The sequence below is a fragment of the Haplochromis burtoni genome, unplaced genomic scaffold (assembly GCF_018398535.1).
Source record: "Haplochromis burtoni strain Fernald_Lab_line unplaced genomic scaffold, NCSU_Asbu1 Contig_24, whole genome shotgun sequence".
Classification (NCBI taxonomy): domain Eukaryota; kingdom Metazoa; phylum Chordata; class Actinopteri; order Cichliformes; family Cichlidae; genus Haplochromis; species Haplochromis burtoni.
This window is the reverse complement of record NW_024582385.1, coordinates 2,068,759-2,092,309: the sequence shown is the minus strand read 5'-3', so window position 1 is coordinate 2,092,309 and position 23,551 is coordinate 2,068,759. Positions and strand designations below refer to the sequence as shown.

General features: G+C 47.6%; 1 protein-coding gene across 6 annotated transcripts in view; it reads left to right on the top strand.

Annotated features, from left to right (window-relative positions):
- The window catches only part of auts2a (activator of transcription and developmental regulator AUTS2 a), a 345,887-nt gene that overhangs the window by 310,049 nt on the left and 12,287 nt on the right, over window positions 1–23,551 (top strand). For 3 of the 6 annotated variants that reach the window (XM_014335012.2, XM_014335010.2, XM_014335017.2), the window contains 12 exons: window positions 12,162–12,720; window positions 13,940–14,232; window positions 15,340–15,572; window positions 16,545–16,589; window positions 17,677–17,772; window positions 17,866–17,937; window positions 18,362–18,391; window positions 18,750–18,821; window positions 20,425–20,566; window positions 22,596–22,676; window positions 22,762–22,845; window positions 23,066–23,318. In XM_014335012.2, the coding sequence (XP_014190498.1) occupies window positions 12,162–12,720; window positions 13,940–14,232; window positions 15,340–15,572; window positions 16,545–16,589; window positions 17,677–17,772; window positions 17,866–17,937; window positions 18,362–18,391; window positions 18,750–18,821; window positions 20,425–20,566; window positions 22,596–22,676; window positions 22,762–22,845; window positions 23,066–23,318 (1,960 nt within the window). The remainder of the gene's footprint in view (window positions 1–12,161; window positions 12,721–13,939; window positions 14,233–15,339; window positions 15,573–16,544; window positions 16,590–17,676; window positions 17,773–17,865; window positions 17,938–18,361; window positions 18,392–18,749; window positions 18,822–20,424; window positions 20,567–22,595; window positions 22,677–22,761; window positions 22,846–23,065; window positions 23,319–23,551) is intronic. The other 3 variants (XM_042218837.1, XM_014335014.2, XM_042218838.1) reach the window with 2 other exon arrangements.

Genomic DNA, 23,551 nt, shown 5'->3' with positions numbered 1-23,551 from the left:
TTCTCACACACACACACACACACACACACACACACACACACACACACACACACACACACACACACACACACTCGCTCTGATTCACATAAATATGCAGTACAGAAATAAAGCCCTGATGAGCCCCGGGGCAGATTAGAGAGGACTACAGAGCAGGATCCTGGTTTGTTAGTGACAGTCTGTAGATCCCTTTGCATGTGTTTGTGCTCTGCACACACTGCACGCCTTTCATTTGTTTCAGCCCACATTTCATTTCTTATGCAGGCTACTGACTACGAAAGACGGCGTGCTGTAAAGCCTTGATAATACTCCGTTGCAGACGGGGATGCGGACGGCCGAGCAAACATTTCTGCTAAGCCTCAGTTATACTTTACGCATCCGCGGCTGCGCGAGGGTCCGTGAGGGTGCAGGCGCACCTCTGCATGCCTGCCTATTGTTTTGTGACCGCGCAGACTCGACCAAGGAAAGTTTACATTACACTGCACTAACTACACATGCGCGCCGCACTGTGGACTTACAGCTGATGCAAAAGAAGTATAACAGGATGACTCTGTGGCTGTTGGGTCTCCAACCATCCGTGAGTATAAACAAGGCTTTAGAATTTGCTTTTCTTGTCGGCCGCCTGTGGTGCAGGCGTAGTTGGTGCATGTCGACATCTGCACAAACCCTCGCGCTTAACATCTAATAATAACATTATGTGGACTCGCAGACACAAAAATATACTTGAGACTTTACAGCAGGCTTCTGTGTTAAACGTACGCCATCGTAACCGCAGACCCCTCTGAAAACCTACATGGGAACTGACACTGTAACCTTTCACCTGCCTAGAAATGCAAAGATGTGTCGCGTCAGTTTTGCAGCTGTCCTGTTCCACACAGCTGAGTCGTCCGACGTATTTCTGGCTCTTTTGTGTTTTTCAGTGGATGAGTGAGAGAATAATAACCTTTACTATAAGAAATAACAAAATAATGAGCCACACATCTCAACAAACGTCTGGATGGTTTTGGATGCAACGTGTGATTGCATCCAAAAACAGACCAACAAAAAGCAGGGAACCAGGAGGGAACCAAGGATTTTATTGTTTCTATCGTGGCCGACTCCATATCTAAAGCACCGGGACACAACCACAACGTGACACGTGATGCAGGCCAGAAACGGCGTCGGCCATCGGCGTTGGTTACGTCTCCGCAGAGATTCATGTGCTGCACAGTGATGGCAGGTCAACATCTCCCCCTTGTGTTGGGTGCACTCTAAGCTGGGTGGATGGTGTGTGTGTGTGTGTGTGTGTGTGTGTAAAATCATGCTGCTATCCTGGAAATGAAATTTTAAGGCATGTGCATTTGATATAAAACAAGCATAACAAACTGCACATTGTTCCATTTTGAAACCCTCTCTTTGGTTCGTCCTCGCTGGCTTTTGGCCACTGTTCTTAGAAGCCTGCCCAAACCCATCAACGTCGGTTGGACCGTCACCATCTGTTACAGATTAAGCTGCTTCTGGAGGGAGCTATTTGATTTCAGGGCTCGAGCATCCTCTCCTTATTCCACGTGTCAGGTTTTACTGTAAACACTGTTGTACAAAAACCAAAATCCCAGAAGGGGGGCCTTTTAAGCCAAGAGCAAACGGGCCGCTGCGCCGGGTTGGGCTTCGTGTCTGGTTTAGCTCTTAGCGTGCTGAGACGGGGGCTCTGCTGGGCCATTTAGAGGCAAAGCTGGGACGCCATGTTTGGAAGCTTTTTCTCTAAACCCCGCATTCAGGCAGTGTGCCGTGTGGTGTTGTGATGTATGAATCCCCTGGCCTCGCCTGACACAAGCGAGCCTGTCTGAGCCCATGTCTTCGCTGAGTAGGAGGCCGTGGACAGAGGCTGCATTGTTCCCCTAAAGTAACCCAAGCTGAGGGCAGCCGCTGCCCAGAGGGGGATATCAAGTTGTTCTCTCCCCACCAACAGCAAATCCCAGCTTAAGCTCCGGGGCTTGACGAGAAAGTAGAGAGGCAGCTGACTGTTTGGACGACGGCACAGTTCAAATAAACAGTTCAAATCCCAACCAGCCTCCCCTGTACTAACCCTCCCTCGCCAAGCGCTGCAGTCCAACAGCCATAGCTCATCACTCCGAAGCTCGCCAGCGGCTCTCGGCTAATTTGCGGTATTATTTTGAATAGTTTGTTGATGTTGCTGCACTGATTTTCTGGAGAAAAAGGATTCAGGAGAAAGTGAGAATTCAGGCCCGGCGTAAACGCGCTGCTTCCTTTTTATTTTCTGAGCAACTTGTACGTTTGCCACCACGCCAGCAGGCCGCACTGCACTCCCCAGCTACGTGAGGACAGGAGAGAAGGGGCAGCCATTAACAGCTTCGTTTCTGCCCCGGGTGCCCCGCTAAACTGACTGCAGTGAAACCTGAGCGAGGCGGTAATGAGACGGCACTTGACACACCCGCACATGCGCTCGCACAGACACATTAGCTGCTTGTGTAATGCCAGTGAAAATGTAAGAAAAGAGGCTGCGTGCAATCGATGCTTCACCAGAACGTTAGACATTTGATCCAAGTGTTCAAGCTGTTGCCTATCTGAGTTTTCCTTCTATAGCTTTAACACACAGCTCGGGCTCTACTGGGTCCTTGCAAACAGCCTGACTGCGCAGTGTGGACATGTGTAAAACCAGTTGGCCCCGTCTGAAAGAGAGTGAAAGAGGCCCAGACTGATGACTCTCTGGGGACAGATTTCTCTTTCCAGCCTTCCATGCTTCCCTCCCCAGTGAAATCATGGCGGTGTCAGCGTGTCAGCTCGAGCTGTCACTCTGCGTACTGCTGCAAGCCAGCTCATACTCTACCTCCTGGCTACAGAGAGAAGGGGGGAGGGAGAAGAAAAGAGAAGGAAAAGGGCTTTTTCTGCACTTGACACAGCAGATGAGCTGAGTGTCAGCACCCCTTAGTGCAACTCCAGAGTCTTGAAAATAAGAAAGCGGGAGCCAAAGCTGTCCATCACCTCAGAGAGGCAGCTGCACAATTAGGAGTCACCCCTTCCCCAGGGGCTGCTTTAGTATAGTCCACTATGCTTGGCTGACAAACTGACAGGTCTTCATGGAGGACAGGCCAGCGCTGAGCAGCTCCAGCGCTCTAGCCGTGCATCTCAACCAGGCTGGCAGTGGACATGTCATGTGTGTGAGTGTGAGAGGGAGGAAGCTGTTTATGAGCCGGGTTTTTATCAGCATGTGACTGTAATTGAGATTTAAGCGCGTCTGTGTTTGAAGTTTATCCGCTCTGATTGTCTATTGTTCCTCTAAGCTGCCACGGTGACTGACAAGGAACACGTGTCGCGGTGCCAGCTGGCGTGCTGCGAGATGCTCGAGTTGTGCTGACACACGTCAGTATTCCCGTCCAGTTTAATGTCAGCTCCTGGATAGAAAACAGTTTCATCCACATTTAACTTAAAAGATACAAATAAATCTGTTTGTGTGTCGATGTGTGTTTCACAGCAGGCCTTTGCTGAGGATTCATGTTTGTGCTGGAAATCAAACCCCTCCCTGAAAGCCCACGGCGTACAGCGTGGGGTGTAACTGCACATGGCGTCAGCACAGCACACGACTACTGTGATTGGCTTGTTCTCTACCGTCATTCCTCCTGTGCAGGAAATTCCTGGAGGGAGAATGCTGAAGCTGTGGGGAAGTGTGCATGAAATGGAAAAGATTCCCCCACAGAGGAATCTAAATCGGGCTTTAGTCCCACATAGCAAAGCCTGTATGGCTTGGCCTGCTATAGTTTCACAGCATCTGTATACTCACCTGCAGGAAATGTCCTCCCTGCTAATTTCATGCTGTTGACTGAAAAACAAGCCATCGGCTCCAAGACTGAAAACAACGTGTGTGTGGTTTGTGGTTATGCACCACACACACACCATAATGTAAAGAGTCATCCCGTTTTTTTCTCCATGGGAAAGCCTTAGCACAGCTCGAGGGGAAAGACGGCTTACATTTAACAACCTGCTACATGACAAAACCAAAAAATGCTCGAATATCAAGTTAGCAAATATTCTGCACTCCTGCAAAAGTCCTGTTGCTACAGCAAAGTGATAAAGCTAATGGCAAGCAATGTGATGTTTATCCAGCCTTGAACGTAATGTGTAAATCAAAATGCACCCAGCTTAAGTTTAACCGGTAAAGGAATCAGAGGCGTTTCATGGCTGGCTGAGAAAGCGAAGCACTGACACGCGATACGCCTCGGGGAATGACACGCATACAAAAAATGGCCACGTCACATTTTCTTACAGCGATACGAAGCCCTGTGAGAAATCCCAGCAGCTCGCTTGCATACACTGGACATGTCTGAGGTCAAACGGTCTGGTTGGCTCCACAGCTGCCTCGTCTCTCAGTGTAGATTTACACCAGTGTGACAGTGTGTGCACACTGACCAATTGCTGCGGACTGGATGGATCTGACACATTACACGCTACTGTTATTTCAAAGCCTCAGTGAGCCGGAGTACATGACAGCCAGGCCTGCAGAGGATCTGTCAACCGCCGGCAACAAGTGTCCCCCTGAGAGCTGCCCCGCACAGACCCCTGGCAGGAGATGTCTATCCCTTTGGCCAGCTTTCCACCCATCCCTTCTGCTGGTCACCTGTGCCAGCATGCCCGTCATCGAGTCCCTGACCCGGCTCTTCTCCCATTACGTTCCCTTCAGCCTGACCTCACACCCTCGGCGATATATAAAGATTTGCTCTCTAAAGGAGAGCTAGAAATGAGACACTGTCCCGCCACTGATCCCACTGCTGCATCCTCATATGCACATAAAGATGGTGATGGTGGAGAGGGTGAGGGCCAGTTTCAGGGGGAAGGTGACCTAACACTTTAGACCCAGAGAGCTTGTCTAAGACGGAAAGATTTTCCATGTTGTCGTTCTGAGCGCTGCGATCGAGACGCAGTTGAGAGCGTTACAGAAACAGCTGTAATCAGACCTGCTGTGGGTGGAAGAATATTTTCGCTGCAGCTCTCTGTTAGTAAATGTCTTCGTTATGACTCAGGAGAGAGGAGACGGAGCACATTGTGTCAACATAGAGAGTTTCAGTGCAGTGCCGACGGATGCTAGCAAAGGTAGGAGACGGGACAGAGAGCCTCTCTGCTCCTTTCTGTCGCTCGTGTGTTTTCCTCCTCCCATTTGCCGCTTGTACGCTTGTCATGCTGTAAACATGTGTAAGTGCTTATTGGCTGTGGTCTGGCAGCTGATCTTCTATGGCTTTGCATCTGTCAGAAGAGCTCCGAACATTCATTGGCTTATGAAGCCCAATTACCCGAGATTGCTACCATTTCACAGAGGATCACAGTCACAGACGGTCTTTCTCAGAAGAGGAGTCGAGGTTTTATGTCTCGGTTAACCACACGCACCACGACCTCCCCGCGCACACGCAGCCACACTATTTTTATTTATATACGCACTTGGCTTCTCATCTCATGCTTTGGCTTCCCGTCTTGTAATACAAAATTCATAAACTAAATGAGACAGCCATGAAATATAGATGTTCAGAGAGGCGGCTTAACAACTCTCCCCCACCTCCCACTGCTTGTGGCCTTTTGCTCAATCACAGCTTGTTAAAGCAGCAGTTTGTGTTACTGTGAGGTGATATCAGCAGGCTGTGGTATTCTCACTGAAAGATTACACATGTCACGCTCTCACAGCCAGAATAGTTGCCCCGCTCACCCCAAACCTCCCCCCAGCCACCAGCTTTATTTCTGTTTGGTTTCCCACTCCCCTTCGCCTGCCACCCCTGGGAGTCTAGGACTAATAAAACAGCTCCAGTCCAAGACCCTCCACAGGGCGAGATGTCCAAGCGTTGCAACCCGACACCCCTCGCAGCTCTGGCTTTAGAGAGCTGCTGACATGACAGAGAATCCTGGAGAGCCAGCAGGGGAGCATTCATCACTGTCGGCCCACAGAGCCCTAAACACCCATCTGGGGAATGTCCAATACGCATACATGTGCACGGTGAACCCCCCCCTTGCTGAGAGGTGCCTCGAAACTCTGGAGACGCAAAGAGGCTTCACTGAGTGTGATGTTACCGCTCTTAAAGCAGCTAATGCTGTTAAAGTCTTTAGAGCTGAAGCAGGGAGGGATAAGGAGCTAATAGACGGGAGATTCTCTGGAGGCTTTAGCTGTGAGATCAGGGGCAACGCTTGCCCAGCTAAGGTTACTGCAGCTGGGTTTCAGCTTCTCTGGAACTAATATCGTGAGGCCAAAGTCTCGAGTCTTCTGACCAACATCATATTTAGAAATACTTGGTTAGAATAATGGAAATGCCCACTTCCACCCAGTAAAACTCCACCAGACACTCACATAAAGCCTCTGCAGGGGGGACGGTTGATTGATGGGGATAATCCTGTGCACAGCTCAAGTCGCTGAACTGGTCGTCAGCTGTCTGGATCATCTTTATTTGTTCTACATTTGTATAATTTGCAAATCTGGAAGATAATTTGCATAATTTGCAACGTTTGTCTTCCTTGGAATAGCTCCGTACACGATCTGTGCGTGGTGTGTGCGTTCTCCAGCGCTCAGGACTGAAACGTGAGCGATCCCTCACATGTCTTTTGCTAATATATCCTCCATGCTGTTACGTTGGGAAAAGATGGACTTTGCTGCTAATGTGAAGCAAGTTTTGTATTAATTGAAGGGCTGGATTGCAGTGAGCCTGGACGTCATAAAGCTGCAGAGGCATGAAAAGAAAGGAGCCCTTTGCTGTGGACTGAGTGTGCGAGCTCTGGCAGAAACTGGTGGCCTGCTGTTTATTGTTCTCTTCTGTGTGGGAGGGAGATCTGTTAAAGATGTCTGCCATTAATGCGACTGCAGGCTTCATTAAGAACAAATAAACAGAAACCGGTCCCTCACCGAGGAGCTCTTTGGGGAACATATGCTGTCTAAAGCACTCCCGAGGTCAGAGCGCTGTCAACACTTGCTGCTCAATTACAATCTAATTTTGTTGTTAAACAAAATATGGAGAAAGGAGAGGAGCAAGTGTCAGGGAGTAAATGGTCCCATGCTAAGACCTGAGGATGGAAAACACGGGAATGGGAATGTTTTCAGTTGTCTGGAAGCCCAGCTCTGCACAGGGAGAGATCCAGATTATAATTAATGTTTACTGAGGCATGCCAATGAGCGGCAGAGTTTTCAGCGAGGGCCACAAATTCTTGTTCGTGGCTGTGTGCGCACTTTAATTGATTGAAGTTGAGCAAACGGCCTCTCTGCGTTTGTTTATGTGAGGCAGGATGATGCTTTCAGACGACGCTGCGTGAAGGACGAGCACAGCCTCTGAGCAGTGCTTTGAATCTAGCATCAGCAGCTCTATAGCAAATGAACCAGTTTCTTCTGATTGCCTGATGCAGAGCACCAGTGTCTCCGCTGCAGTGCGCTAACTCTGCTGATTTTTGCACAACAAGAGTGTTGAAGCGGTGACAGTGGAGCATCAGAGGTCTCTCTGGGGGTTCATAGTTTTTCTAATGCTTTGCTTTTGCAGCCTATCGATGCACCGCAGTGCTAAAGCCCACGCGCTACATTTGTCTCACCATATCCAGCGAGGTCCAGCCTACATCTTCTGGACTGGCAGTCAGAATGATTTCATTAAACATTAGTTACACAATAATATGTCGTTAAATGATTTAATGATACTTACAGTGTTGGTTGGTTGATCCACACTGTTTCCCTTAAATTTGCCACAGATATTAACGATCTAATAATTTTTCTAATAATCTTCTCTCTGATTTGATATTTTAGGCTTTTGGCACTTCAACATTAGATAGATTAACATAAAGAATATTTATGGTGTCGGGTGGATTACAGTGATTTCGGATGATTGTTTATGAAAGCTGTCAAAAACATTTCAGTCCCATCACTCTCAGTTTCTCTTTATTTTAGTGCTACTTAAAAATATTCATCATACCAGCTCAATGTCAGCATGTAGGTGTGGTGACATTAGCCTTTAGCTGCCACTCTAACGCTGCCACTTCACCACGGTTCCTCCGTTTGTGGAAAGTGGCTCTCTCAGCGGTTCACTGGACTCCTAAAGTTTTAGCTTTGTAACATTTTCTAGACTGACTGTTTCTTATTTGTTGCTGAGCTTATTTAAATCATAGCCCGATGTGTTGCTTTCAGAGCTCTTTTAGTCTGCTTCATATTGTCAGGTTCTATTTAAGTGCTTTCTTGGGTGAACAGGCCGGGCTTTGGCTGGTGAAATTGAGCTCAGCTGTCCAAAAAACGTGGTTAATCGCTGATAATTGATGTGGGAGCAGTAACTTTTTCAAGTGGGACTAGATGGGTTTGGATAGCTTCCCCCCCTAATAAATTAAGCCATCATTTAAAAACATTATTATATATTTACCTGGGTTATCTTTGTCTAGTGTTAAATTTTTTTAATGATCTGAAACATCAACAGTATGTGCCTGTCTTCCTTTCCGACAGAAGACCTCTGTACAGGACAAACTCGCAGTCACTGCCAGAGGTTACCTGCTGTTGCATCATCTGCTGTCGTGTTAGTATCTAATGTGCAGCAGCGTGTCCCTGCAGACCCCCCCTCTGCTGTTAGCACCTGTTTCCTAGATGTTCTCAACATGTGCCGTGATGATGATGTTGTTTATTGCAACTTGTGCTGTCAGAAATCAACCAAAGCAGGGATTTCTAGAAAAATTTAATTACAGTTTCTGTGACATTTCTTAAACTTTTTTTACATTATCTACAAACTGCACTATTTTATTTGTAGATGACAATTTTTCAAAGTGAGTTTTAAGAATTTTGTTAATAAGTAATTGTGTAGATTATACTTCTTATGGCATTCTTGTCGCACACAAGACCATCAAAGCTGTCGTCCTCTGCTAGCATAGCACAGCAGGTTCAGGTCTCTCTGAATTTCACCTCTGCTCTCTACATAACTGTACACACAGCGGTCACGGCTCAGCTGCCAGTCCCGTGGCTCCTGCTATGTGTCAGGTTGTTGGTTTTGTGTGATTGGAGCCCTGAGATCCCTGGCAGGTTGAAATCCCATAAACGAGTATGAGGGTTTCGAATGTATCTAGTGGCTATTTTGAGGAGGGTGAGACGGAAGAGGTGACGGCAACGAACAGAAGCCTGGGATGTCACGCAGGTCTCTACAGACATCGCTTTGTCAGGATGCCTCCCGACCTGGGTGTAGCTGTCACTCGCACATGAAAGAGACGGATGTGCTTTGGCTGGAGTTGGGCAGTAATGTATTTTTCAGAAGGACAGGTGCTGACCTGCCAGTTGCACTTTTAAACCGCGATGTTGTTGCCACTTGTTGTTAATCACTTCCATGTGCCAGGCTGTATTCAGCAACGACATTGAAATATAATATGCTAAATTAATCCCCTTGTGTGCTGCAGTAATGACCTGACACTATATTAAACTACCTAATGTTGTGCAGCTCACTTTGTCAGGCCGGCTGTCGCTCCCTCTGTGGAGCATTGCGCTGCAGTAGATTGGTTTCTCTCTCTGCACCAAACCAAACACCTTCCTGCAGGACTGTGACCCAAACAATACAGCGCTCTATTAAGCAACGTGATATTAGGGTTGCATTAAAACTGTACGGCAGAACATTTACAGCCGAGGTAGATGAAAAGCAGAGCAGTACAACTGAACTTCTGCTTCTAATAACACCTAAAAGGGCCACAGGCTCCTGATCCATGCTCATCATGTTGTCTCTTGTATCTTAATGTTAATACAGTTTATTCATTTCACCCAAATCACAGCTGTAATGTAATCGTTGCGAGGCAGCATGTCAGTTTAACCAGGTAGATGGATAGAAATCAGACGTGGTGCTGTGCAGCTAATGCTCTGTGAACAATAGAAGCTGGCTCTTCCCTGGATAGTGACTTATCCCTCTAAGTCTCTCATTGCGACTCCTGACAGCTGCACCTAATGAATGGCTTTCCTCCACACACACACAGACACACACAGCCCTTCGATGCCCCTCCAGCCTTTGGCTCGCCTGCTAAGCAACGCACTCGCAGGCTTCAGTTTTTTACTTGCACCTACAAGTGCAACATGCTGCTTAAAAAACTGCAATAGTGAGAAAACAGCAGGGCTCTACATTTTCAGAGCCCCAAGTGGGAATTGCACTTATTTGTTTCCAGGGATGAAGAAGACTGACAAATGAACCCTCGCGGGAGGGAAGCTGGCATATTCTCTTCTTCTCTTCTTCCTGCCTCACACGGCCCTAGAGTATTCATTATGACCAGAATAGACACCTTCTTTTTAGCGTGTTAGCACATTCTCAAAACAAGCCTTGGACCGCAGGGACCCAGAGGTGCAACAGGAGCCTTGAGAATTGGGAATTTCTTCTCTCCCTGTCTGCTGTGGTGAAGCTGTTTGCCAGCAGCAGCCTCTCTTGACTGGTAATAGCATCAGTAAGTGGAGAAGATTGACATAGATTAGGGTGATGGATATAAGCGCTGCTGGGTTTTCTTCATTGATGCACATGAGGGTAGATCGGAGATGTGTTTATGTGGAAGCGGCACACAGGAGTGGTTGGCTAGCTTTAACGAGACCCTCGTCTATTTTGCAACATTTTTCTCTTTCTGGACTGCGTTAAAGAGACAGAGACCATTCAACACAAACACATGGCAGGCTTGCAAAGTGTCCTTTTGTCTCCTGACAGGCTGGCAGATGTCCCGGGAAGCTCTTCCGTGTAGAGCGGGAGTCAATAGCCGTTATTTTGATCTCGCACCAGAATTGACCTCCCCTGACCTTATCTGTAATATTACGTGCACCTGGGGTTGCTAATACCTCGCTTAGCATTTCAATGCTGAACGTTAGAGCTCTGTTAGCTCAGCCTGCTCCCATTGGAGTGTCTCAAGGGGGTAGTGTCAGGGAGATGGAAGCCACCAGTGACAGGCGGCTGCTCTGCAGTGCCGGTTGCTGCCTCATCCCAGGGGAACTGGTTCCCATCTACACCTCTTTGGCAGGTAAAGGATTTAGCTGCTTCACCAAGGGGGAGGAGGAGCCCTTGCCCCAGCTCTAAACCCCCCTGAGGCCCAGAGAGAGCTAATTACAGTTTATGTATGCACTGTCATCTCCCATGAGCCTCTCTGCCTCTGGAGGAGTCAAGCTGGTGGCTGATGTCTGAGCACTTTGTTCTGTAGGAGGAGGTCCCTGCAGAGAAATACCCCGGACAGAGCTTATTATCCTTTTTTTTTTTAAGTTCAGCATTGCACAGCGCTTAGTCATTCTTTAGATGCAGTCATTTTGGACTAATGGAGTCCAAACAGGCCGTTTAAATGACACGTAATTGCTGTTGCTTAGCAATTACATGTCAGATGGCTATCACACTACATGCAAAGCTGAATTCATTCCCTGAAATGTTTTTACCCCACACAGTGCTCTTTTTATGCATATCATCAGTTGAGCTAGTTTGCATGTGGTAAAGAACATGCATCGGTGTTTCCAGAGAAGATTAGCACAACTGCACGTACTATTTGAATAAGCTAATTTTTCAACTGTAGAAGCGATGAAAAGGTGAAAGGCAGCAGAAACCTGATAAACGGCAAAAACTATGCACGCACATCTGCACGCTGTCGCTATTATTCAGCACCAGTTTGCCTCTGGTATGGAACAGATCTCAGTTTGTGCAAGGTGCATGGAAAAGTGCCTCATTAAAAATGTAATGTGGCCTACAAGTGAAAGCACAGAAAACGAGAATGCTCTTAAAATGAAGGTCCTGAGTACAATGCACTACTGGTTCATTCTGAAAAGCAGAACACTTTTTGGTTCGCGTCGTTCCCCCCGGGGACGGTGTTAAAGGCTGCAGTGGTGTTTGTGCTGGCAGAGCCTAAGGAAGGTGTGTCAGTATGAGGAGGAAGAAGGAAAAACTGTGTCTGTTTGTGGAGCTGTCAGCTGATAAGCTCACACACCAAACATGACAGAGGAGATGTCACTAACAAGGACAGAAGCTGCTCACACTCACAGCTCACTCACTGTAGTGTCTGCAGTAGGGGGCTGTGGCTCTGCAGGTACAGCAGGTCGTGTGTTGTTTGGAAGCTTCGGTCTTTGGTTCCTCGGGTCCACCTCAGGATATCGTTGCATGTTAAAATGACATCATCGATACATTCATTGTGGCACGTCACGGTTAATCTGCGTCTTTTATCTGTTTTTAACACTTGTTTTTGTTTTTGTGCAGTTCCAGATTTTGGCATCGATGTGCTCTCCACCAATGGCAGCCAGGAGCCTCACGGCCCAGGCCTCCTCAAGGTGTCAGGCCTAGAACGCAGTCAAGAGAGGAGCCAGGAGAGTTGCAGAGACAGCCAGCTGCCTGTACCCAGCACCCCCAATCCACCTTTGTCCCCCCCAACCCTCCCCGTGTCACTGCCCCAGCCATCCATCCCCCAGACCCCGTCCCCTCTTCGAACCCAGCCAAACGGGCCCACTCAGCCTTCAAACCACCTGCCCCCACGCTCAGAGGCTCTTCCCAGGCCTCAGTCACCCGCAGCCCTGCCTCTTGCCCAGGGCCAAGAGCCCTCACCAACCCCCCCTCCCCGGCACCAGCACCAGCCTGAAGTGCTATCCCACCCGAGGCCTCCACCTACACCTAGCCTTCACCCACACCCACCATCTCCCGCCCTTCCGAACCACCACTCTCACCAGCAGCACCCCATCCAGTCAGGGTCTCACCGGCCCCCATCGCGCTGCCACCCCCGACCCCTTTCTGCCTACAACAGCCTCAGCCTCAACGGCCACAGGTAAGCTACTGTCAGACAGCCTCGAAGTGCATGGGGGAAAAAAGCTCCACACACCCACAGCTCTCATGTTCTCACAGGCTCTAATGCAGAAAATTCATGCAGAGCTGTTCAGGCAACACCTCCATATTCACACACACTTGAAAATTCAAGAATATCTCTTGAGCTGGAAGTGCATATACGGCCCGATCAGTATGTAAATTGCCATCAGGAAGTCCCCCAGCCAAACTGTAGCGCTGATTATTAACAGCGGAATAAAAGGGCCACACTGCACCCTGAGTGCTGGGCTTTTTTTTAATCCACCCACACATCTGAGCTCGGACTCCCAGTAGTTTGGTGTAACCTTGAATCACCATATTGTTCATGCTTTGTGGATTTAAGGCTGTTTTGGATGAAAACAGAAGGAAAAGTGGCTCAGGAGAAATTTTCCTAATTTAAAAGGATCTTCTGTGTATTCAAATATGTAGTTTATTTCATTGAAAACAATAGCAGCTAAGCTTATTCTATCGTATCAGTTGAGAAGCACCGAACCCTGTGAGCCTCTCCATTAATGTTAGACCTTGAGATAGCTCCTTCAGAAGCCACTCGGTCCCAACAACAGCTCTGCCTAGCAGGCTCTCAGGACTTGGCTTTCTCTGCCTGACTCTGCGCCAGCTCTGCCAGTCTGCCAGCGTGCCAACAGGGCCTGGCACCCGCATGTGAATAATCACGGCTGGGGCCCACAGCGACGAGCGAGCGCTGCAAATGAGCTTTTAGGCTTAGTGCGTGGAGCTGTGGAGACGCTAGCTCCGTGACTGCCCCGGGGGAAACCCACACACACTACAAAAGACTGTTTGCTCACACACGCCCTCTCGCCCTCTCATCCCATTTCCGATGCACATGTTCTGTACCTGGCTGTGGAGGAAGTGCCTTAGCAGAAGCTGTTCAAAGACAGATGCTCGTTCTGTTATGTTTGCCAGCGGTGGTTTATTTGCATCCGAGGCTGCTGCGAACGGGGTTTTCGCAGATCGTGTTTGCCCTGGATTCTGTGAAGCACGAGAGAGAGACGGGGAGGCATTTGTAAATGGAAGGCAGCTGAGGCGTGAAAATGGCGTGCTAGGAACTGAACGTCAGAGCAGATGGAGACGAGGGGATGTGGAGGAACAAGTGTTAATTTTGACTGATCACGCCTGGCTTAACCACTTATCTGCCTTTTTCTCTCTCTCTGTCTTAATCTTTACAGCAGTAGCAGGAGCAGCACCCCAGGCACCAAGCCCCACGGACCCCCTACGCCCTCCCTGCACCTCCCCCACCACCCACCGCCTCCTCCGGCAGCCGCTGCAGCCTCCACTTTTCCCTTGGCCTTGCCCACTAACCAGAATAACCCCCACAGCTTCCCGTCTGCCTTGCAGTCGTCTCCACACCCACACCACCCCAATATGTTTGCTCCTCCAGCAGCCTTGCCTCCACCGCCACCATTGACGTCTAGCACCCTGCCAGTACCCGGACATCCTGCTGCTGGGAGTGCCTACTCAGGTAAACAGCACAAGCAGCTCGCAGATGTCTCCACATCGCCCCCAAGTGGTTTGACAGAGGACTGCACATTTGACTGCAAAAGCAATCAGCAGGTTCTTATTTAAACCAGTTGTTGCTGGGAAGCTCGAGACACATGACAAGTACATAATGAATGATGGACGCAGAGCGGCATTTCATTTTGAAGCATTCGATACGCAGAGACAGATGCACATGCTGCCCTGGTAATTATTTAAAGAAATAAGCAGCCACGTCCAAGATGATCCACGTGCACGTCATGCCATCGCTTTGTGTGTTTATAGTTGTGTGGACAGTTCAAGTTCACACTCTCGGTCTGCACGCATTACAAAAGCGATCACAGAGCCTGTGCACATTTCTGCGCGGTGCTGTCAAGCTAAATGTCAGGGTCAGTGCAGGGAGGGGCTCTAGCAACATTCCCAGAACGTCCATTTCACCTGGAACGGCGATCATGTGCAACAAATCAATTTGGTCAATACGGGACGGAGCGAGCTGGATGTTTTCCAAAGATACTAATGAAATTTTTATGAAGAGAAAATTCCAGCCGCGCTCCCAGCCCAATAAAGCCTGAAACGAATGCAGAAGATATTGTAGCGAGCCACTGTGGAATAGGAAGGTAAGGTTACTCTGGAGGAGATATAATCTCTCAAGGCTGGGTTTGTTGAATTTAGAAGAAAAGCCAATGATTACTTGAAATCCATTCTTCACAAAGGTTATTAGAAAAAGCCGATCCGCGCTCTCAGAGGGGCTCGAGTGTATCAAATCGCCACATTTTGACAGTTCCAGCAGTCAGACTGTTCTAATCATGTCGAGCTTCGCTTCGAGGGAAAATGACACGCTGGTAATCACAACCATTTCCTGCTTGTTTCCTTTTTTGACAGCTTGGCTTCTTATTTTGATGACATACAGAGCTGTCACACGGGAGCGCGAGGTCCTCCAGGGGTCTGCGTGTGACCTACAGCTGGGCGGACTGTAGGGGGTCTTAATTAAAGAGAAATGTATTTAAAGTTCTCAGATGAGGGTTATTTGAGTCTGCAGCTCTAATTGCTAATAGCGCTCTGCTGTCCTAATGCTCCGCCCTCTTCTCTACAGAGCAAGACCTTCTGCGCCAAGAGCTCAACACCCGTTTCCTGGCGTCCCAGAGCGCCGACCGCGGTGCCTCGCTTGGCCCCCCGCCCTACCTGCGCACTGAGTTCCACCAGCATCAGCACCAGCATCAGCACCAACACACCCACCAGCACACCCACCAGCACACCTTCACGCCCTTCCCACACGCCATCATGCCCACCCCAGCACCGCCCATGGTGCGTACCCCTGCCAGAAATGTGAGGATAAGTAGAACACACCTGTGTTGGGTTGGGGCGGTGGGCGGGGCAGGGGTCTACGTTCTCGTAATGACTTCTACATGTGCGGAGCGGTGGGCGGCTATGGCACCAAAAAGTGTTTTTGCGTTGCGGTTTGGGAGCGCGAAGACTTCGTATTTTATTTTTTAAATACTCTGACATGTGTGAGAGCGGCACGCCGTGGGGACCTGCGGGTTTCTGTGGCGGCCGTTCAACGATGACCGTGCGCATCCGTCCACGCCACAGCGATGCCTTTATTCTCCCACAAAGCCTTTCTAGTGTTTTCTCTGGCATACGCTGAGACTCCAGACTTGAACGCTGTTATTTTCTAAATTGGCAATAACTTGCCCTGGAGCATGTTAACTTCAGAGCCAGCTTTCAGAACATAATACACTTAATTCATTCTGATTTTAATGACATCATTTGGTCCCATTTGGGGGTTTTCATTACTGGCAAATGTATTGCATTAAGAGCCGCGCAGTTTGGGAGAGAACCACAGGCAATGGGTGCCTGAACCTAAACTCTCACAAACACATACACATTTGTAACTGCCTGACCCACAGAGGTTTGCTTGGCTCTGATGATACCTCAAAGGCAGCATAGCGAGGCCTCTGACAGCTAATGAGGCCATAAAAAGGCTCTTTATGGCTGCAGTGTTTAGTCTTGACTGTGGAAATGTTCGCCCTGAGCCTGCGCCGCACCACTAAAAGCCAACCAAATGAGAGCCAGCTCATGCTAGTTTACAAGGTCTTCAGATGATCAGGAAACGGGGGAGGATGAAAACATTGTGGCGCGGGGAGTGGTTGAACTTGGCTCCCGCTCGGTAGACGTCTTAGATCTTCATCTATAATCGTATTTTCGGTTTTAAATGCAGTTTGTGATGTTTTTTTGTGTGTTGGCCTGAAACAAAAGAGGCCAATCTTTGTACTTAGCTCTGTTTCATTTCTCCTACAGTTTGACAAATATCCAACAAAAGTCGACCCCTTCTACAGACACAGTGTGAGTTTCTCTACTGCGTACTAGCTTCCAGCTTCAGATTTGTTGCTTGCCCATTTTGCCATTTCAGCCCATGCACCGTACATCTGCTTCCTAACGGTTACTGCTCCATGTCACCCTTCGGCCGTAGCTAATGATGTGATGCAACAGATCGGGATTCTTAAATCCTGGAGTTTAACAGTTACTGTGTGCATGTGATGATAAACACAGTTGCTACGTTACTTCTCTGTCTCGCTTATTTCCTTTTTTCCAGTCACCAGCAGTGGCGTCCTCAAAATTATTATTCAATAAAAGCAAATGATTTCAAACACTGGACTCGCTGTCCTATCGTTTTGCTGAAATTTTCAGAGCGTGCTTCTGCCTAGTGTGCTTTTTCTACAGACTATTAAACTGATTTGTCCTCGATAGCTAGGAGGCAGATTTTACTATCATAAAAACCTATTTGTATTCAGATCGACCCGCTTCCTAGTTTGTTTTTAAGTGCTTCATCTTTTTTTGTTTTTTCCCCCGCTGGTATAATGGTCCCGGCAAACACGCTGAAAGCATTCCTTCTCTATAAAACATAGTGGCATCTTAATACTTGGTGCACAAGAGGAGTGGAGTTGCATTTAAAAAGCTTGCAGCACACCCTCGAGTCCAGCTTTAAAGAATTCCAATGCACGACTGCAGCAATGCAAGCACGTTTGCCAAACACGCACTCGTTACTTCGGCTAATATGACTGTTAGGGACAATTATGCAAAGCAGATGATTGCATATCTGTTTCTCTACATACAGATACGTTTATGAAAGCCTCGAGCGCTTGTTTGACTTACTTGTGTTTTGCGTGTATTACAACATTCTGCTTTTCATATCAAAGGAGGTTTTTTCTCCTGATTTAAATCCAGCGGGAACAAGCAGTGAATATTTGATAAACAAGCCGTTTGTGTAACACGTAGGCAATCATTTGTAACTAAGCAGTCACTGCGATTAAACTGCGAGGTTTAAACACCACCACAAACTGCCTGCTCTGTTTAGACTGACTCATAAAGCCGCATTTCACCGATAGACCGAATCGTCCTCACGCCTCCTCTCGCTCTTTTCTTCTTCCAGCTCTTCCACTCCTACCCTCCAGCCATGTCTGGCCTTCCCCCTGTCATCCCCCCAACCGGGCCCTTCAGCTCGCTGCAGGGGGCCTTTCAGCCCAAGGTGAGACACCACCACACACCCACAGACAGACTAGCCGGGAGGGGGCGAGTTATATTCAGAGAATAATTTTTCGATCCGTCTGCTGCTCTCCAGACCTCTAATCCACTGGATGTTTCCGCAAGACCCGGAGCCGTCCCACACACGTTCTTACAGAAGGACCCCAGGGTAAGAGCACGTACACACCACCCACCGTGCACCAGGAGACCGGACTGTACAGGCTCCATAGGTTTGCTTTATTAGGATCCACATTAGCAGCAGCCTCAGCAAGCAAGCTGTTCTCATACAGGAAGTGTTAAAAATGCATTAAAATACATATGAATAATTTACCACATAGAGTCTATTTCTGATCTATTGATCAGCGGTGAGTCGTAGATTGACAGACGTGTCAGCGTGTTTGTTTGCAGAAGGCCACGCAGGAGGAACCCGTTTAAACACCCGCGTGTTAATTACCCCTGAAACGCTTAATTTTAAAGTGAACAGTTTGACATTTTAATTTGGTTCCTAATGAATGCTACACACAAGGACTAATTAGAAATGATTTGACTGACAGCAGAATAATTCATGTTCTCTCTCTCCGTCCTTCCTGAAGCTAACGGATCCGTTTCGGCCGATTCTCAGGGTGAGTGCTCGCTCCCTGCAGTGTCTCCGTCTCCTGCTCCCTCGCAATAATCACTGCGATGCCTTGAAGGTCTTTGCTAATGGAGTTGATAGTGTCTTTAATTAAATGGGGGCTGAGTGTACTCGTTTACGGGGCTCATTTTGAAGAACGCTGCAGCGCGTGTGTTATGAAACCTTGTCAGTGACGCCTCGCTGTCACACGCCAGCATGTGCATGGTTCATTCAGCACACCTACATTTCTTAGCCTTTTAATATGTGATTAGTAGTCATAGTACCGTATTGATTAGATGACACTGTGTTTTTTGGTCACACCATTTTCTTTCTTGTTCTTAATTAAATAAATTTTCTTGTTCTTACAGAAACCGGGGAAGTGGTGTGCCATGCATGTCCATATTGCCTGGCAGATATACCACCACCAACAGAAAGTAAAGGTGAGGACTCGTCTAACCCCTCCTAACACAGTGTGGCCAAGGCTGGATTTAATCTCCTAGGACCTGACGTCACATTTTGGGTTGTCTAGACCACAATACTAAATTTTGCTCTACAAGGGCCTGATATCCACTTACGAGGACACTATACTGCCACTGTCCTATCAAAATTTAAAACGAATGTGGATCTCATTTTTCTCAGAAACAAAAATCAGGTAAAAAAACAATACAGTAATTCTTTGTTTTTACATTCATCAGATCCCAATCAGCCCAAATAGCAAAGAGAAATTAAAAATGCATGAAAGAGTTCAGGTCTTAGGAGGCTAATACTGGGTCAGTTTAGCAAAGTCCAATTTTCAATTCAGTTTTATTTATAAAGCACCAAATCACAACAGCAGTCGCCTCAAGAGGCTTTATATTGTAAGGTAGACGCTACAATAATACATACAGAGAAAAACCCAACAATCATATGACCCCCTATGAGCAGCACTTTGGCGACAGTGGGAAGGAAAAACTCCCTTTTAACAGGAAGAAACCTCCGACAGAACCAGGCTCAGGGAGGGGCGGGGCCATCTGCTGTGATTGGTTGGGGTGAGAGAAGGAAGACAGGATAAAGACATGCTGTGGAAGAGAGACAGAGGTTAATAACAAACACTTCCACTCTCTATAGACACTGTTAACTCATTTGTATTAATTGAACTGCAAAATAAACCCAAACTCCTGATGGTTCGCTCTGTGGATCTGGCTCTAGTTTCTCTTCTGGAAAAATCACTTCATCAGTTAAACCACAGAATTGTTCCGTGTCTTCTGTGATCAGCTGATTTCACCGTTGTACTCAGTAGAAGTCGCTTCACACACCGTTGATAATAAATTGACATTTAAATTGTATGGTTTGCATCCTCCTTTTGCTTCTGGAGGTTAGCGTAATGCTTTGATTGTGACACCTCACTGGAACTTAGCAGTCAGTCACCTCCCTTGATGGCTTTAACTATTTTTCCTTCCCAACACGCCTAAAACCAGCGTCTCTGTGTGCAGCAGGAGTAGGACCCAAATGCAGACTCAGAGGCAGGACGTGAACTCACAAACCACAGCTTTACAATACAAAACTAACCTGGAAAAACCAAAGAATCCAAATACACGGGGGGAAACACAGGGAGAGACAGACAGCCATGAGGGAGACGCTGACGTAAATATACAGAAGGATAACGAGGGAAGTGAGGACACACGGGGAGCAGGACGGGGGACACAAAACTGAACAGGACGAACACGGAAACACGAGACCTTCACAATAAAACAGGAAGATGATGCGGGAGGAGGAGAGGCAGACGAGACGGACTTGGGCAAACACAGATAAACGTGATGGAATAAAACACAAGGAGGGAAAACACGGCACAAGAACTCACACAACTTTACAAACACAGACGCACAAAAGGGGACGAAGAGGGCAAAGGTTAGCGTAGAAGAAACTCAGGATTACCACTAAGAATAATAAACCATCACACAAAAGGTCATAAAAACACAAGAAACACCAAATGCTGGGTCAAAAGGAGCCTCTGATAGCTCAGGTTTTACATGTGTTTCTCTCTGTACCTTTGGCGTCTTTCAGCAGCAGATGCAGGTCGACCCTCACAAGCTAGACTTCGGCCTCAAGCCCGAGTTTCTGAGTCGACCCCCGGGCCCCAGCCTCTTTGGTGCTATCCACCACCCCGGCGACTTGGCGCGGCCCGCCACGCTTTTCTCCGCTGCAGGTGAGTGCATCAGCTGTCCGATTGATCAGTGGCCGCCTCTCATATTCAGCAGCAGTCGGTCCTGCTGTTCAGAGCTAGCATCGTCTGTGGTGAATGAGTGAAATCAGCAAACCCGACAGAATGATCTCCACCAGAGTAAACATCAGAGATATATCTCACCTTTCTTTAGGTTGGAGCTGTTGGGTCAATCTCTGACTTCCTGTTTCTGTTCTTGGACACTGTTGCAGCTCTACAGTTCACTCATACTGCGCCACGCTTGGCTCCTGTATATGAAACGTTCATGTTTAAAACAGTCATGAGCATGTGACAACAACACGCACAAATCAGAGTGAAAGAACAGATCATCCAACGTGCCTCTTAAAGGAATACTGGATAAAGCAGAGGATATTCGATTAGTCCATGAAATGGGTTTTAGTGATGTTAACAAGGTCCCCGTTTGCTGTTAAATACAGGCAGACCTTGAAGTCGCACTTTGGGTTAGTACAGTCGTCTCTGGTGCTCCTGGTGTAGTTTAAGTATCCACAGACTGCAGATGTGAGTCAGCCTTTTTCCCTCTATGTTGGATCTGGTTATTAAACTTCAAGCCGCAGCAGTGCTGGGTTTGCTTCATTCAGCCTGTAACTAGCCAGGTATCATCAAGACATAACAGCGACAGTTTTCCAGGCAGTGTGTGGAATTCCTGAGTTTAGCTTAACTATCCCAAGATTAGGTCATCAAACTACCACAACGCCCCCCTCTGCTACTATTACTTATTTGGCTCTGCGTCAGTGTCCCAAAATGTCAGGTTGTCATAATGTCCGATGCTGCAACTGGACAAAACGCCAACAAATGAAGAAAATATCTTTACTAAAGATGAAATACGACAAAACAGCAGGAAAAAAGCACCGTTTTCACAGGACTCGCTGCAGTGTTTGGTGCTGCGCTTTATGGCCAAACGGCTGTTTTAGTCTCGTCTGTCTGAAGGACTCGGACGTCATTTCAAACATTTGCCGTTCTGCCATGTTCACTTTAAAGAGGACAAGCTGTCTCCTTGCACTCTTTCCAAATACACTTGTTCCCTGCCTTTCTAACTACACTGTAATACTGTGGAACATTTAGCACGCTAACAGAGGCCTGCAGCTTTGTGTCATCTCCTGGGAAGATTGTGGCGTTTTATTACCACACACCTGAGTGCTAGCACAAACCGATGATCAGTTATTAAAGTGAATTTGATTATCGGCACCTGGCTGCTGTTAATTCCTTTAGAAGTACGGGAGGTACTCGGTGTACTCACTGCATAGAGCCCTGAGAAAACTTTTTTTACACTTCAATCTTTTATTAATCCCAAAAGTTGTAAAGCTGTAAGCATTGCAGCTTTCTGCTTGCTTACTATTAGCTTTCTAGTGCAGATAATCTTGGGATAACTAGCTGGCTTTATCCTCATTACTTACACCAACAGCTGAGCTAAAGCTGATCATCTGGGAGAGCATGATCAGGCTGCACAGTAAATCATCTGGGCAGCAGATTTCTGCAGCGATATATAACAACTTAGATCGTAGCCATTGTCCCCACAACATCTGTCCTGAGCCTGTGCTGTTGGTCTTTGTGTGGAGCTCTCAGGGCCAAAGTCGTACAAGGAAAGTCTTAAATCTTTCAGCTGATTCTCCTTGTTTGCTATGCACAGTATCATTAAATGCAATTAATCTCGTACTAACAGGAGCATCGTTGTTTCTCTTTTGACGTGATGATGGGACTTATGTAAGAGTTGACTTTGAAGAGAAACACGCGTGTAAACGAATTGCTGCTTTAATGGCTGTGCCTGTAATCTACAGTCGACTAATAAGTTCGTGGCTGTTTATTTACAGATGCTTTTGTCTGCACAAAAATACTGAAGGACATTTTTCTGAACTTTAACTTTACAGTTAAAGTTTTTAAAATACGAATTATTTATCGATTGGCTCTTACTGACAGCTCCAGAAAGACTTCACCAGTTGACCAGTTAACACTTACTTTTGCTGATGTTACAGTCTGTGGTTATCCTCCTCCTCAGGTCCTACGCACCCATCTGCAGCTCCCTTTGGCCATCCACCGCACCATCCTGGAAACTTTCTTCCTCCAGCATCTCATTTAGGTAACAGCACGCTTCATCTCAGTCTGACCGATCCAAAACGAGGGTGTTGATTGCATCAGCGCTAACATGCTGTGTCTTCTCCCAGAGCCTTTCAGTAGGCCTCCATCGTTTGGAGGACTGGGATCTCTCAGCTCGTCGGCCTTCGGGGGATTGGGCAATCCAGCACTAAGTGAGTTTCAGCCTCAAGAAAGACACTTGCTTGGGAGTGGCCACATGAGAAACCGTGACTGTTGTGGAGGGTCACAGTTTCTCATGCGGTCCCTCGGGAAAATCTGTCGCCCACCTGTAGTTTAGGTGGAGTAATCCTCTCACTGTTTGTAATGCTGCCTGCATATGAGGGTCAGCAGAGATACGCATTTAACTTGCGTTCCATGTTTTTCCACGTGTTGAATCCCTAACAGGGGCCAACTCGGTGTTTGGCCACAAAGATGGCCCAAACGTGCCACAGCACTTCAACAGCAGCAGTAACAACAGCCACCAGGAGCCGTGGAACCGCCTGCATCGCACGCCACCTTCGTTCCCCACGCCGCCACCCTGGCTGAAACCCGGAGAGTCTGAGAGGAGCGCGTCGGTGAGCTCACACGAGAGGGACCGAGACTCTGACAAACGGGACTCGTTGGTCAGTAAAGAGGACAAGGACAGGTGGGTGGTGAACAATGTAACAACTATATGAGTAATGTGGTCAGTGTGTGAGTGCAACAAAGTGACAGTTTAATGAACAACAATTCCATTCAATTCAATTTTATTTACACAGCGCCAAATCACAACAGCACAGTACAGTAGATCGCACAATAATACATCATATGACCCCCTGTGAGCAGCACTTTGGTGACAGTGGGAAGGAAAAACTTCCTTTTAACAGGAAGAAACCTCCG